Below are 13,400 nucleotides of genomic sequence, written 5' to 3'. Positions count from 1 at the left end.
GCGGGACAGACACCCTTTGCGGGATGAACACCCTGTGCGGGACGGACACTCTTGGCGGGACAGACACCCTTTGCGGGATGAACACCCTGTGCGGGATGGACACCCTTTGCAGCATGGACACCCTCTGCGGGACGGACACCCTTTGCAGCACGGACACCCTTTGCAGGACAGACACCCTGTGCGGGACAGACACCCTCCGCAGGACAGACACCCTCCACGGGACGGGGGTCCTGCTTGCCAACCCTCCTCCCCGCGGGCCCTCGAACGGCCCCCCCCCCGGGGCGCCCCCCGCGCCGGCCTCACCTGCCTCCCGCTGGTAGGCGATGAGCTCCCCGTTGGCCAACGACACGAAAACCTGGTTATCCAGGTACCTGCGGCGAGAAGAAGGGGGGTGAGAAGGGGGGGTGAGAAGGGGGCTTCAGCCCGGGGGGGAGGCGCGCGCCAGGGCCGCCCCCGCGGCCGCTTCTCCCCGCCGGCGCGCTTACAAGATGCAGGTGACGGCGGCGGCGTGCTGCATCTTCATGCTGTTCTTCCTGTTGCGGATGTTGTCCGACGACTGGTACACGTGGATGCTGGGGGGGGGGCAAGAGCGGCGGCGCTGAGCTCCCGGATGCCGGAGAACCTCGCGCCCCGGGAGCCGGGGGGTGTTTTCCCATGGTTCCCCCCTCCCCGATCCATCCGCCGCGCGCCTGTGCCGCACCAGCCGTCCTCGGTGCCCAGCCACATGGAGCTCTGGTGGGCTTCGGGATCGAGGCTCAGCAGCTCCTCCAGGCTGCCCCGCGTGAAGGAGCCGCGGCTGGAACGCCGCATGGCCCGGCCGTCCACGGGGCTCTCGCCGGCTCCGCTGGGGCCGAAGGGACCCGCCAGGGTCAGGAAGGACGGCTCCTGCTCCTCTTCCGAGCTCGTCGTCTCCGCCGCCGCCTCCTTGCCGCTCGGCAGCTCTTCGTCTGGACGAAGAGGAGGAGGAGGAAGAAGTGAGGCAGGACGGAGCAGGCTCCGCTTCACACCCGGATCCCTCCCCAAAACCCCCCTGCCCAAAGCACGTTTGGCATCTCGACAGCGTCTCTCGGCCCCGACGCGAAGCTCYGCGCTGGCCGAGGCGGGATGCTTCCCGCTGAAGGTGGCCTCCCTCCTCTTCCTCGCTGCTTCTTTGCAGATAAGAGATTCCCACCCCGATCCACCCGCAGAGCGACTGGGGGCCGGGCGACTGGTGGATGCGGCGGGTTCCCGCGCCTCGCGTGCCCCGGGATCAGCCCCGAACGCCTCCTTCCCGGGGTTTCCCCATCTTCGAAGCCTTCCCTCGCCCRCGGGCCGACTCACTTCCGAAGCTGGAGGAGATGGTGGAGTGGCTGGCCTGGCTCTGCAGCGTGCCCGAGGGGCTCGGGGAGGACTCGTCGTCCGTGTCGTCGCTGTCGAAAGGCATCAGCTCCCGGTTGGCGCTGTCGACGGGCTCCGAGAGCTCCAGCGAGGAGCCCGAGATGGAGATGTGCAGGCACTGCTGGGGCCCGGCGTCCTCCGGCTGCGGCGCCGGCGCCGGCTCCGCCGCCGGGCTCGCCAACGACTCGGGACGCTCCCTGCCAGGGCAGAGACGGCGCGGGGCAAAAACCGGCGCCGCCTTCGCCCGGCCCATTGCGGGAACCGGCCCCGGCGTTGCCCCGCGCCGCCCGAATTCGCCGGGCAACGTCCGCCCCCCGCGGCGCCTACCTGTAGGGCCGCTTGAGGCCCGGCACGGAGGCGATGCAGAGGATCCGGGCGGAGCAGACGGCGATGCAYGCCTCCACGGTGGGCTCCTTGCGGATGCTCAGCAGGCAGACCTGCCCCACGTAGCCGTCGCTGTTGCACACCCAGACCTCGCAGGCGCTCTCCGGGCTGCCGGGACTGGGAGAAGCGCAAGAGAACTGGAAGAGGGCAAAAGACCGGGAGAGCTCGGGTCACCGGCGGGCGGCACGGCGCAGCCTTTCCCGGCCCTTTCCCCGTCCCCCCCTCGCAACGTGGGCGCGAGCCACGTGAAGAGCCCGCGGGGCTCGAAACCCGGATTTCGGGAAGCGCTGCGGCGATGCTCCTCCACGGCACCGGCTGCAGGAGGATGCTTCAATCCGCCGAGAGCGGAAACGGGTACCTGCATCCCGCTCCGCGTCTTCATGATGGGGATGGCCTTGAGGAACTCCGGGTCCAGGCAGTTTTTGCTGGATGCTGGGAGTATAAGATAAGAGCTGAGAAGGACGGGGCGCGGAGGAGGTGGCGGAGCAGAGGCACCCGCGGGCTCTGCAAACGGGGGAGCGACGCCGCCGCGTCCGCGGTGCGAGCAGCTGCCCCAGGACACCACCAGCCACTTGGTGGTGGGTGCAGAGCGGCACGCAACGGGTTTCGGGTGCTTTCTCCTCCCCACGTCCCCAGCCCTCACGGGAGGCTGACCCTGGGAGCAGGCACCCGCCGTTACCCAGCTTCTTCTTGGCGTCCTCGAAGGCCTGCTCGAAGCTTTGCCGGGCGTCGGGGTTGGGGAACTCGAAGACGAAGGACTCGGTGCCTTCGGCCTTGGTGGTGGTGAGCTCCACTTTGTTGGGGGGGAAGGACATGCTGAAGGACAGCGACTGCTTCTCGGCCAGCTCCCGGTGGATGGCGGCCATCAGGTCCTTGATGACGTCATCCAGGCTCTGCGCGGGGGGGACAGTGGTTTGGCTCTCGGAGGACAGCCGAGGATGGAGGAGATGGGTCCACCACCATGGTGTTGCCCACGTCCCTCCCCACTGCTATCCCAAGAGCCTGGAGCTGGAGGTGACCCCAAGCATYCTTTTGGGGCTGCCCAAAACCCAGTCTGACTTCAGAGCTGGTGGCATTGAGGTCTTTCAGAGCTGGTGGCATTGGGGTCCTCCAGAGCTGATGGCACTGGGGTCCTCTGAAGACAGTCATGGCCAACAGCCCATCCCCGGGTGAAAACCCATCTCGTTGAGGGTTTTCCAGGCAGATGGGATCAGCTAAACCCTGCTTTTGCCCCAAGACATGGCCGGGAGTGAGGCTGCCCAACCCTGCTGCCTTCTCCATCCCACTGAGAGCTCCTGGGGCAGGGAACAGCTCTCACCAGTGGGGCTCTGACAGCATCTCCCTATGGCAGTAACAAAATCCCAGTCCAAAACCACTTAAAAGCCGGCCAGGAAAGGCAGAAAGGCAGGGACTGGTGGCACTTAACAAGATAAAAGGCTCTTTTGCTTCTCGTTGCTGGATAAAATGCACGGACATCGTTTGTCCAACCTGGTCGGATGGGGAGGAGTACTGGTGGATGTTTAACAAAAAGTGATTTTCTCCTAAATATCGGGTATTCAAGCTAAAGGGAGGGATGGAGAGAGCCACGGAGCAGCTGGCCGAGACCCTGCCACGTGGCCACATCTCAGCTGGGGTGTGGAGGGGCCCCAACGCAGCTGGGCGCCCGGATCAGGTCCACCTTGCCCCCACCCTCCTGGGGTGCGCGGGAGGAGGCGTCCGGCCCCGGCGCCCTCACCTGGTGCGGGAAGCTGAGGTTCTCCGAGAGCTTGCTCACTTGGCCCAGCGTGCTGAGGTCCTCGTCCAGGCGGCAGATGCTCTTCTGGACGCTCTCGCGGTTGGTGGCTTGCGAGGCACCTGCGCGGCGAGATGAGGCCCCCGGGATGCTCCCGCTACCCCCTTCCTGCCCATCGCCCGAGCGGGGCGGCAAGCGCCGGGGTTTCGGGGGGCGGCGGCAGCGGCGGCAGCGACAGACCTTTGACGATGTCCACGTCCTCCAGGGGCAGCTTCCAGAGCAGCTTGTACTTGCTGGCCGTGTCTATCACGCTGGCCGCCGTGTACCTGCGAGGCAAGAGCTGGCTGAGCGCCGTGGGGCCACCCGAGAATTGCGCCGAGATTTTATCCCCCTCGGCTTAAAAGCAGTCCCGGAGCGGAGGACGCGCGGAGGGACAACCCTAACGGCTCGATCTGAGCTGCCATCGGAGAGGGCGGCAGAGCAGGCCGCTCCGGATGGCAACGGGAGACGCGGCGGGACGGAYGGCTGGCCGGCGGCGCGACCGGCGGCACTCACAGGCTCATGGAGCTGCGGCGGAGGGAGCCCGACTTGCGCTTCAGCGTGGTGCACACGAGGAGGTCCGTGAAGAGGAAGAACGAGCGGTCCTTCTTGCCRCCCACCGCCTTCTGCAGAGCAACGGCGAGAAACGGGGGGCGGGTTAGCGGCTACGTTACGTCTCCTGCCCCAGTTTCCCCAGCTCCGGAGCAGCTGGTGCTCACGGGCCACACCTGGACTCAGCCCAGCAAGTTGGGACGTGAATGAAGCGCTTTGGGCAGAGGAAGGATGGAGAAGGTGGCAATAAATCACTGTTCATCCTCAGCGCGACCTCTGAGGTTGTTCGGGCCATCTCTCCCTCCCACCGTCCCTCTGCACACCCATCCGTCTGTCCAGCCGTGCATCCATCCATCCATCCATCCACCCTTCCACCAACATCCCTCTAGCCACCATCCAACTGCCTTTCCACCCAGCCAGCACCTTCTCCGTGGGGACCCAGCCGCCCTGGGCGACCCCCAAGATCCCGCACGCCGCAATCGCAGCCGCCCACTCCCCAGTGCCACCTCTCCCTGCCACGAAGCAGCCAGGGGACAGACAAACTGCYGGGGCGAGGGGTGAGGAGCGATCCCGCGGGCCGCCGGGCCGACGGCTCTTACCACTTCCACCACCATCTCCTGACGCAGGAACCTCCGGAGCGGGGCCTGGAGCTGTGAGGACAAGGATGCTCGTGAGACGCACGGACTCGGGTGCTGCACCCTCGCGCGCTGGCGTGCCCGAGGCTCGGCAAAGTCCCCCTGGGTGACCCAAGTTCCCAAAGCCGGGCTGTGCCTGGGCTAGCGGGTGCTCAGGGCTCACTTTTGGGGCTCCAAACACCAGCGCAGGGCAGAGGGAGTGAGAAGCGGAGATTTCGCTTGGCCCCAAGGTGAGGACATAACGTGGCGGCAGGTCCCCACGCGTAACGAGGACCCTCCAGACTCAGCCGTAAAGCACAGACCCTTCTCCCCCTCCCGACCTTGCTCGGAGGCTCGTTAGGTCCCTYGTTACAAGCCCTTCCCGTGGTCCACGTACATCCTCCATGCCTTCGATGTGGGACTCGATCTCCTGCACGATCCGGGCGTTCCTCTCCACCTCCTCGGCGCTCTTCATGCCCTTGTTTATCCTCTCGGCCACCTGCTTGATGTTGCGTTGGGCGTCGATGAGGAAAGGGTGGTCGGGGTGGTCCTCCGGCGTGTGCTTCAGCAGGTCCTGCCACGGGGAAGAGAGTTGGGTGCCATCCCCGCGGGCCATGCTCAGGATCGGCACCACCCGAGATGCTGGTGGGTGCCGTGCCAGCACCCTCCGTTGCGTTTTGGAAGCAAACTCCCAAATTCCCAATTTTGAGGGAAATCAGCCCCAGGCAGGAAACGTTTTGCAATGAAACAAGGCAAATCTTGGCGCTCGCAGCCCGGTCGGCTGGGCTTCACGTGGGCTGGAGGTTCAGCTGCCTCCAGCTTGGATTTTGCCACCTGTAAGGGGCTCCTGCCCYGGCCATCACCCAGCATCAGGGCGAGCCCTGCCGCTGTCCCCCGTTCGCCCGACTCCAGCTCGCTGCAAGGACCAAGTTAACGGCTAGAAACATCCCAAGGTCACCTGGCTCCCAAGGTTATCTGGAGAGTCGGTGTTGGAGACCCCAAACAGCCCTGTTCTTCGCGGCTGCCCAAAGCATCTCCTCTTGCAACCTGGTTCATGCGGCCAGCCAACCCCGGCCATGTTCCCGCTCCGCATCCCTGCACGGTTGAGCCGAGATGGACGGGTCTCACCTGACGTTGCTCTGCCTACCTTCACCAGCAGCTCGTACCGCGGGATCCTCTGCACGGGCTTGATCATCAGGTCGGACAGTGCCTGCTTCTCCTTGTTCTCCCTCATGCTTTGCTGCGAAACATCGGCAAGAGAGAAGGATGGGCCTGTTAGGTGGGACACGGCGGGGACCCGGCTCACCTGGGCTGCTGCCAGTCCAGGAGCTGGAGCGATACCAGTCCAGGAGCTGGAGCGATACCAGTCCACGACCTGACACAACTCCTTTTCCCACCAGCCCAGCATCTGAATGACTGGTTCAACCCAGGTTCTCACTAAAAATCCCTTCGTAATAAAAACAGGAGGATGGGGAAAAAAAATCCCAGTTTGGCCTCACATCACCGATGGATTCCCACGAGCTCTTGCCGCCCTGCGAGCAGGCTGGCACGGGGCTCCCGGGTGCTGCAGGGAGCCACGTCAGCCCCTCCAAACCAAAGGAGCACATCCAAGGACCTACCTCCAGGAACTTCATAAAGGCTGGCCGGGCTTCCTTGGCGATCCTCACGGCATCCTTGGCGTTGAGGAAGTTATCGATGTAGGCGGAGTAGATGTTCACCAGGACGTCCTTGGAGAACTGCGGGGAGCGGAGGGGCAGGGAGCGAAAGGTGGGTGAAGCAGCCCCAAGGGTTAACGGCAGCCGCCTCCTTCCCCTTCGCGGGGATCTGCCCAGGCTCGGCGCCCGGTGCGGGGAGGCCTCTCCCGTCACACGCTGAGATTTTTCAGCCCTGACATTTCTGCTCCCGGTGCAGAAATGCGAAGCTGCAGACCCAGCCGCTCGCTGCAGCATCTCACCGTTAAGCTAAGCAGACCGAGGGCCTGGAGATCGTCTCTCTCTCTCCCTCTCTCTCTCCATCTCAGACACGYTTTTTCCCATCCTTTAATCATTTCCCTGCTCTTGCTCAGAGACTTTCCCTGCTGGGGCTGCGTCCGTGTGCTCCCATACAGAGTGAGCATCTGGTCCCAGAGGGACACCAGGGAGCACCAGGCTTGGGGGGACACTGGCCACRCTGGACAGGGGGACACGTCTGGGAAGGTCCCAGCTGCCTGGCTTGGGAAAGTCTTAAGTCCTTCTTGTCCCCCCAAATCCCAGAGCCTGGAATAAAGCCCTGACCATAAGGGGACCAGGGATCAGCCGGTCCGACCTGCCCCTCGGTTCCCAGCCACCTCTCACGCTCCTGGTGTGCTCTGATGGGATGGGGACAGGGACTGGGACAAGGATGGGGCYGGGGTCGGCTGCTCCTACCGACTGCACGAGGAGGTCGCCCACTTTCTGCTTCTCATGCCAGTTTTGCACGCAGTCATTGATCTGCTCCAGGAACTGCTCGTGGTGCTCCAGCAGCTCGGGGATCTGGTCAAAGATCTCATCCACCAGTGAGGGGTCGCACAGCAGTGAGTTCTCAGGCTGCTTCAGGGGCTTCATGTAACCCTGCGGCRGGGAAGCAAAGGGATCCAGTCGGAGCCTCAACAGACTTTTTTTTTTTTCCCTATGAATTTTTCAACCTGGGTAAATTTTTGAGGTCCGCAGCATCCTGCAGSAGGGAGTTCCCCGAGTGAACTAGGGGTTGCGTTCCCCAAATCACCCCAGGGTCCTCATCCCACCCTGGYGCCTCCCATCCACCCCAGGCCCCATGTCACCACGGGTGCTGGGGGCCATGGGCACCACACGGGCACAGGCAGAGGGCRAGATCCCAGCGTGGACACGTTGCATGGGTCCATGGGCAACGGTTGCACAAGGAGCCCCAGAGCCCCCTCCATCCCCTGGACCCATGTCTCTGGTGGTCTCAAGAGCAGAGATTTTTGGCTGGGCAAGAGGAGAGCTGGGTTACACCCAGTGGCCATGTCTGACCCAAGCTGGTAGGCCAGGATGCTCGTCCGAGATGCTGTTTCCAGCAGAATAAATCAAGCTCCAACTCGAGAAGCCAGCCGGCCAYGGCTGTGGTGCCACCAGAACAAATCCAGGGTGATGCTTCCCATGGCCATTGCCACCTCCCAGCCATGAGTCTGAGGGCCTTCCAGAGCCAGAGGCTGTATCAGGTTGTTGTGTTTAAGAGCCACAGGKGGATCTGTCCTGCAGAAATTCTACCCATTCCTCTCCTGAACTCTGTTCGTGCTTCTGGCCTCCACAGTGTCCTGGGACAAGGAGGTCTGCAGGAATGCTGGGTCGTGGGCTCTCCAATGAAGACTGCTTTCTTCCCTGCATGGGGCAGCGCAGTGGAGAGAAGCGCTCCCCTGGGGAACAGCAGAGCTGGATTTGCAATGGATGCAGGACGAAGASGATGTCTTCTGTGAGAATCCCTCAAGCCTTGAATGCATGGATTGGTACCTGGACATGGTGTCCTTCAGGATGCTGTGAGGACCATGGGCTTCCTCGGGCATTTGGGCAACAAAGTGAGGATGCGATGTGGTTTTGGATGCTCCTGGCCAAGGTGGGTTCTTGCATCGCRCTGGCCCAGAGTTACAGCCAAGTACAAACTGAACAGATGGGACCAACCTTGAGCCGCTTCAGACATCTCCCTCCGAGCTAATGAAACCGTGGACAGCAGGAAGGGAGGAACCCCCTGGAGGATGAGGTTCCTCAGGATAGCAGTGGGTATCTCATGGAGATCCAGCCAGTACAGATGGAGTGGGAGACCATGATTTGTTTCATCTCAAAGCAGATGCCTGCAGGCAATCAGCAGAATTGCACCCGAAACGTCATCATCTCCATTTRCCAGATCTCCATGCTTCTACCTCCAGCGGACAGCCCTGGCCATAGACACTGCATGTTAGTAGAGGCAAATCCTGCCCAAGGATTCTGATCCTGATCCGCTTCGCCTGCCCTGTTGTAGACTGCTCCACCAGGAGAAGGGCTGTACACTACTTCCCTCCCCTGACGGCAAGGCCAAGTCTGGTCCACACATCCCACCTGCTATGAAAGTGGGTGATTTCTCCCAAGGATGCTGCTCCAGCACAGTCCAATGTGGATTTGCCCTCCGCAGCGCGCTGGCTGACACCACACAGGGACATCGCCATGTGGCTTGGGAACTTCCTAGGTGAGAGCCAAGTCCATGCCAAGATCAGCAGAGATGCTGTTTGACCCTGAACRAGGTACACTTTCCCCCCRAATATGGATTAGAGCCRGGGTCCTCTTGCCCCCTTGAGCCARTGTCTGTGCTAAGACCAGAGGTCTCTCCCTCCTGCAGSAACACATGGCAAAGCCCTCCTTGCACCTCTGGGTCCACTGCAGGAACAGCCGTGCTGGRGATTTATTGGGGAAAGCCTCGCTGGGTGTCCAGGGAAGATGAGGATGTCCCATGCCTTCGTGGYTCATCAGCCCATTGGGTGTCTTATGGGCACTGCTTTGGTACTGAACGGGTCAGATCCCTCTTGCACAGGTTGTGGTGGACAACAGAGGCATTCGACATGCATTTCCCTCCATGGTGGTCATGTGCCTTCAAACAAATTCACCTGCTGCCTGATTTTTTGGCACTTGCACCTGCAGAGATGGGTTCTGACAACCCACACCTACATTAACCAACAGTGAGGGCCTACTGCTCCAGGACATTCATCTTCATTAACCCTCTGAACATGAGAGGTCCTTCCAGCCTGGCTGTTCCAAGGGATTTTGGAATTAGCTCAGCAAAAAAGGGACCTAAAAAGCCCTTGACCCATGGCTGTGGCCCACTAGCAGGTGCTGAAGCTGAGCAGATAACGGGGAAGATGTGGTAACAGGTACCACGAGGAGGAACAGGTCCCCAAGTCCCCAGGGGACGGGACGGCAAGGTAGGGCCTTCAACAGCAACCCGGGAGATGGAGTGAGGCGCAAGGAAGAGCTAAGCAGGGAAAACCCTGGGACAGCATACCTCACTCCAGGTCGTGGGTGACATTGCTCGGACAAATGCCCTCTGGGAATTGTTACGGGGCTGATTCGGGGGGACGAGGTGACCTTCCCCACTCCTGTTCAGCAGCGCCTGCTTCCACGCTGCTCCCACCGCCTGTCCCGTGCAGCCCCCAATGTCTCTGCCACCCCATCGGCGCCGCTACGGCACCCACAGCAGCGCCAGGGTCTGACTTCGAAGCGCCCGAATGTCCCCGCCGCGGGGGTCCGGCGCGCTTCCCGCGCTGCCTTGCAGGAACGCCCAYGCCGCGGCTGCGTCCCCGCTCCCCCAAAAAGGAAAGCATCTCCGGTTTAGCGGGGCTCGGCCCCTCGCCACCCCGCCGGCGCCCRCGGCGCCGTACCTGCATCAAGGTGCGCAAGGACTCCACGTAGGACTGCTCTGTATCTAGGAGCGTCATGATGACGTGTTTCCTCATATCCTGCAAGGAGAGAAAAGCCAGGTGAGATTCGGGGCCGGCGCTGCGGTGTGACGGATGGCGAGCGGCCGGGTGCCGCGCTCTGGCGGGGACACTCACTCGCTTCGGCAACGGCTGCAAGCCCGGCTCCCGTCCAGCTCCCCTTCGCTCCCTCTCCACCCAAATCGTGGAATCCGGGAGGATTAGGAAGTACATGACACCGATTGCACAGAGCTGCCTGGTTTCCTCCGGCAGCTGGGCGCGTCAGGAGTCCGCCCCGGCTCACAAAGCCCTACATGGGTCGGTGCCGGCTCCCTTCGGGCTCCCCAGCGGCTGAGCTCAGCGCGGCCCCGCGCCCGCCGCGCGCCGCCGAGAGGAGGCCGCTCCGCTCTGGAATTCGCTCCCCGCTCGGCTCCCGTGGGCCGCTGACCTCCCCGGCGCAGCGCCGCAGAGACCTCCCGCTCCAGCGGCCGGCTCCCGGGGATGCRGCGGCGCTGCCGCTCGGCGCCCGCTCGGCCCCCCGCGCTGCCAGAGCGGAGGGGAGCGGGGGACAGTCCTCCTGCCTGGTCCCACCAGCTGCGCCAAGCGGGGACACGCGGGAGCTGAGCCCAGCCTGCGTCTCACCTCCGGGGCAAGACTCCCCGATGGCCCCGGTGCAGAAATGCCTCAAAGATCCCRGGCATGGAGATGCTCCAACGGCCCTGGGTGCAGAGATGCTTGAAGGGCCCTCGTTGCTATAAGGTCCCAAAGGCCCAGGGTGCAGAGGTGCTCCACAGGCCCCAGGTTAGGAGATGCTTCAAGGGCTCTGGATGCAGAGATGCTCCAGAAGCCCTAGGTATGGAGCTGCCCCAAAGGCCTTGRGTGTGGAGATGCTCCAGTGGCCCTGGGTGCAGAGATGCCCCAACAGCTTTGGGGTGGAGATGTTCCAATAGCCCTGGGTATGGAGATGCTCCAAAGGCCTTGGGTACGGACATGTTACAAGAGCCTTGGGTATGCAGATGCTCTGAGGGCCATGATTGTGGAGATGCTCCAAGGGATCTGGGTGTGGAGAAGTCCCACAGGCCCTGGGTGTGGAGATGCTCCGATGGCCCTGGGTACAGAAACGCTCCACTTGGATACGGAGGCCCACCAAAGGCCTGGGGTACAGAGATGCTCCAAGCACCCTGCGTTTGGAGCTGCTTCAACAGCCCTGAGTGTGGAGACCTTCCAAAGACCCTGTCTGCCGAGATGCTCCAAAAAGATTCCGGGTACGGAGACACCCCAAAAGCCCTGGGTGCAAGGTGCTCCAAAGGCCCTGAGTGTGGAGATGCCCCAAAAGTCTTTGGTGCAGGGATGCCCCAGAAGCTCTGGGTGTAGAGACACCCAACGGCTCTGGATACATTTCCAGCGCAGCTCTAGAGCCCTGGGATTGGGATCGCCTTGCACGCGGCCACGTTGGGGCCGCCGGTGCGGCAGGAACGCCGGTATCGCAGGATCAGCTCAGCCGGGAGGCGCAGGGCTTTCCGCACCTCCCGTCGCTCCCGGTCGGGACGCGGGGCCCCGCGAAAGCTCGTCGCAATTACACGAGCGGCGTTAGGAAGTTTTACTTAACGCTCAGGCTCAACCCTCCTCACCGCGGATTCAGGCCGCCGTCGCCCACGCCGGTCCCCAGGGAGCGACGCGCTCGCCGCCGAGCAGCCGCCGGAGCGCTGCAAAGCCGCTGCCGCGGCTCCGCTCTGGTTTCCCGTCTCTCAGCGAGCCACTTCCCCCCCCCCCGGCCCTTCGCCTCTGTTATCGCTCCCACATCGCTAATCCCCCCCATCCATCCATCCCCGCCGGGCTCTGTCTAAACACTCCGCTCCTCGCCCGGAAAGCAGCATCGAAAACCGGACACAGAGCCGCGCGGAGGCCTCCCGGGGCCGAGCTCCCGCGAGCGGATCCCGGCGGCATCCGGCTCCCGGAGCCCTGAGTCGGGGTGGCTTTGCAGGCATCGACGCCGGCTTTGAGTCGGATGCCCGGCGGCGAGGCCCGAGCTGCCTCCGCGTGCGCTCGCTCGGGCCGGGATCGGCTCGGAGCCGGGCTCGGAGCCTTGCTCTGCCGACGGACGGGCCCGTGCCTCAGTTTCCCCACCTGTAAGCAGGACAGCAGAGGAGCGCGCCCGCGGCGGGGCCACGAGAGCGTCGGCACAGCCGCCCCCCCCCCCCTTCCCAGTCCTGCCTGCCTCAGTTTCCCCACGGAGAGACGGAGGTGACAGCCCCGCGGCTTGCGGCTAGGTCCAAACGACGGCTTTCCTCCGCGTCTGGTTTTTATCGGCCCTTACGGAGCCGTCCCAGCTCGCTAACGCGGCGGGAAGGAGGTTTTCTTTCCTCGAGCCAGAGGGGCTCAGCGCCGCGTGCGAGCCAGCCCAAAAACTCCGTAAACCACCTCGTGCTTTTCCAGGTGCTGGAAAAGASGGGCTTTGCCCCAAATTACTGGATAGAGCAGGCCTGCCTGAGGGTGACTCAGGGGAAGCGAGTTTGCCAGGTCTCAGCCCACTCACGCGGGACACACGACGGCTACGGGACTCCTCCGGCGGGGAGCTTTATAAGGGTAGAGGTGTCACCCCTACGCCGGCAGCGGGAAGAAAGGACGCCGGGGTCCCTGGGATGCCGTCTCGGATGCGGTCGCACGGAGCATCCTTCCTCGGGCGGCCAAGCGGGACCCCCCCGGCCCGGACAAGGGGGAGCCCCACCGAATTACCGCTCCGACGGGAGCGAAGAAAACCGCCCTGCGGGGAGCTCGCCGCCTCCCCGCTTCCGTTTCCATCTGCTCTGGCTCCTCTCCCGAATCTGCCCTGGGGGAACGGGAGCGAGCCGGTGCACCCTGGTCCCATCCTGCCTCCGCCGCGGGGGGAGCGAGGCCGGGCCGCGGCGGGGATACCGCGGGGACCCCCCCCCCCCCTCCACGGTCGCCGGTACCCGAGGGGTTAACATCCCCGCCGAGGCGTTCCCGGCGGCGAGACGCACGGCCCCCATGGCGGCGGCAATTTTGGGGAGGGGGCGACCCGTGGGAAAATATCCCTGCTGGTTCCCACGGGCCCGGCAAGGCCGCGGGAACCGGGGCGGCTCTCCGTCGGCGGGCGGGGATTTTCCGCAGCCCCCCCCCCCTCCTCCTTATTGCCAGGGGGGGGCGAGGATGAGGATGAGGATGAGGATGGCGTTGCCACGGCGATGGCGGTCCAGACCCCCCGGGGCTCTCTCCATCCGTGTGTGTGTCCCCCCCCCCCCTCCGCCGCCGCCCCCGGCATCGC

At 63.8% G+C, this 13,400-nt stretch overlaps 1 protein-coding gene across 1 annotated transcript in view; it reads right to left on the bottom strand.

The window, feature by feature from the left end:
* Positions 1-303: 303 nt before the first annotated feature.
* Positions 304-13,400, bottom strand: part of ARHGEF17 (Rho guanine nucleotide exchange factor 17) — a gene marked incomplete at both ends in the record, with an annotated part of 30,386 nt that continues 17,289 nt past the window's right edge. The window contains 16 exons of the mRNA XM_026082644.1: positions 304-371; positions 486-572; positions 701-947; positions 1,321-1,574; positions 1,705-1,898; positions 2,120-2,193; positions 2,441-2,654; positions 3,497-3,615; positions 3,734-3,819; positions 4,049-4,158; positions 4,684-4,734; positions 5,096-5,272; positions 5,846-5,938; positions 6,318-6,434; positions 7,104-7,286; positions 10,079-10,156. Coding sequence (XP_025938429.1) covers positions 304-371; positions 486-572; positions 701-947; positions 1,321-1,574; positions 1,705-1,898; positions 2,120-2,193; positions 2,441-2,654; positions 3,497-3,615; positions 3,734-3,819; positions 4,049-4,158; positions 4,684-4,734; positions 5,096-5,272; positions 5,846-5,938; positions 6,318-6,434; positions 7,104-7,286; positions 10,079-10,156 — 2,152 coding nt within the window. The remainder of the gene's footprint in view (positions 372-485; positions 573-700; positions 948-1,320; positions 1,575-1,704; positions 1,899-2,119; positions 2,194-2,440; positions 2,655-3,496; positions 3,616-3,733; positions 3,820-4,048; positions 4,159-4,683; positions 4,735-5,095; positions 5,273-5,845; positions 5,939-6,317; positions 6,435-7,103; positions 7,287-10,078; positions 10,157-13,400) is intronic.

This window comes from Apteryx rowi, unplaced genomic scaffold (genome assembly GCF_003343035.1).
Source record: "Apteryx rowi isolate R43461 unplaced genomic scaffold, aptRow1 scaffold_587, whole genome shotgun sequence".
Classification (NCBI taxonomy): Eukaryota; Metazoa; Chordata; class Aves; order Apterygiformes; family Apterygidae; genus Apteryx; species Apteryx rowi.
This window is presented reverse-complemented; position numbering and strand designations above follow the sequence as displayed.